This window comes from Geospiza fortis, unplaced genomic scaffold, assembly GCF_000277835.1.
Source record: "Geospiza fortis unplaced genomic scaffold, GeoFor_1.0 scaffold1443, whole genome shotgun sequence".
NCBI classification, from domain to species: Eukaryota; Metazoa; Chordata; class Aves; order Passeriformes; family Thraupidae; genus Geospiza; species Geospiza fortis.
The window spans coordinates 2,945-3,303 of record NW_005055145.1 but is presented as its reverse complement, the minus strand read 5'-3'; the positions used below and the strand labels follow the sequence as shown (position 1 = coordinate 3,303).

Here is a 359-nt window from a genome sequence, read left to right as displayed (position 1 = left end):
TGGGGCAGGTGAGGCCTCTATGGGGCACTGAATCCTCTATGGGGCACTGAGGCCTCTATGGGGCAGGTTTGGGATCTATGGGGCAGGTGAGGTTTCTATGGGGCAGGTTTGGGATCTATGGGGCAGGTGAGGCCTCTATGGGGCAGGTTTGGGATCTATGGGGCACTGAGGCCTCTATGGGGCAGGTTTGGGATCTATGGGGCACTGAGGCCTCTATGGGGCACTGAGGCCCCTCAGCTGAGCCCCCTCTCTGACCACGCCCCCCAGGAGAAAATCTCTCTCCGATTGGCCGAGCCAGAAGGGGCGGGGCTTAACCCAGAAGAGGAGGCGGCCATGTTGGGCGGCCAGGGAACCCCTCC

General features: G+C 62.1%; 1 protein-coding gene across 1 annotated transcript in view; it reads left to right on the top strand.

The window, feature by feature from the left end:
• LOC115949231 (hydroxyproline dehydrogenase-like) overlaps positions 1-359 on the top strand; it is a gene marked incomplete at its 3' end in the record, with an annotated part of 5,472 nt that overhangs the window by 2,912 nt on the left and 2,201 nt on the right. Inside the window, exon 3 of the mRNA XM_031065737.1 lies at positions 268-343. Coding sequence (XP_030921597.1) covers positions 268-343 — 76 coding nt within the window. The remainder of the gene's footprint in view (positions 1-267; positions 344-359) is intronic.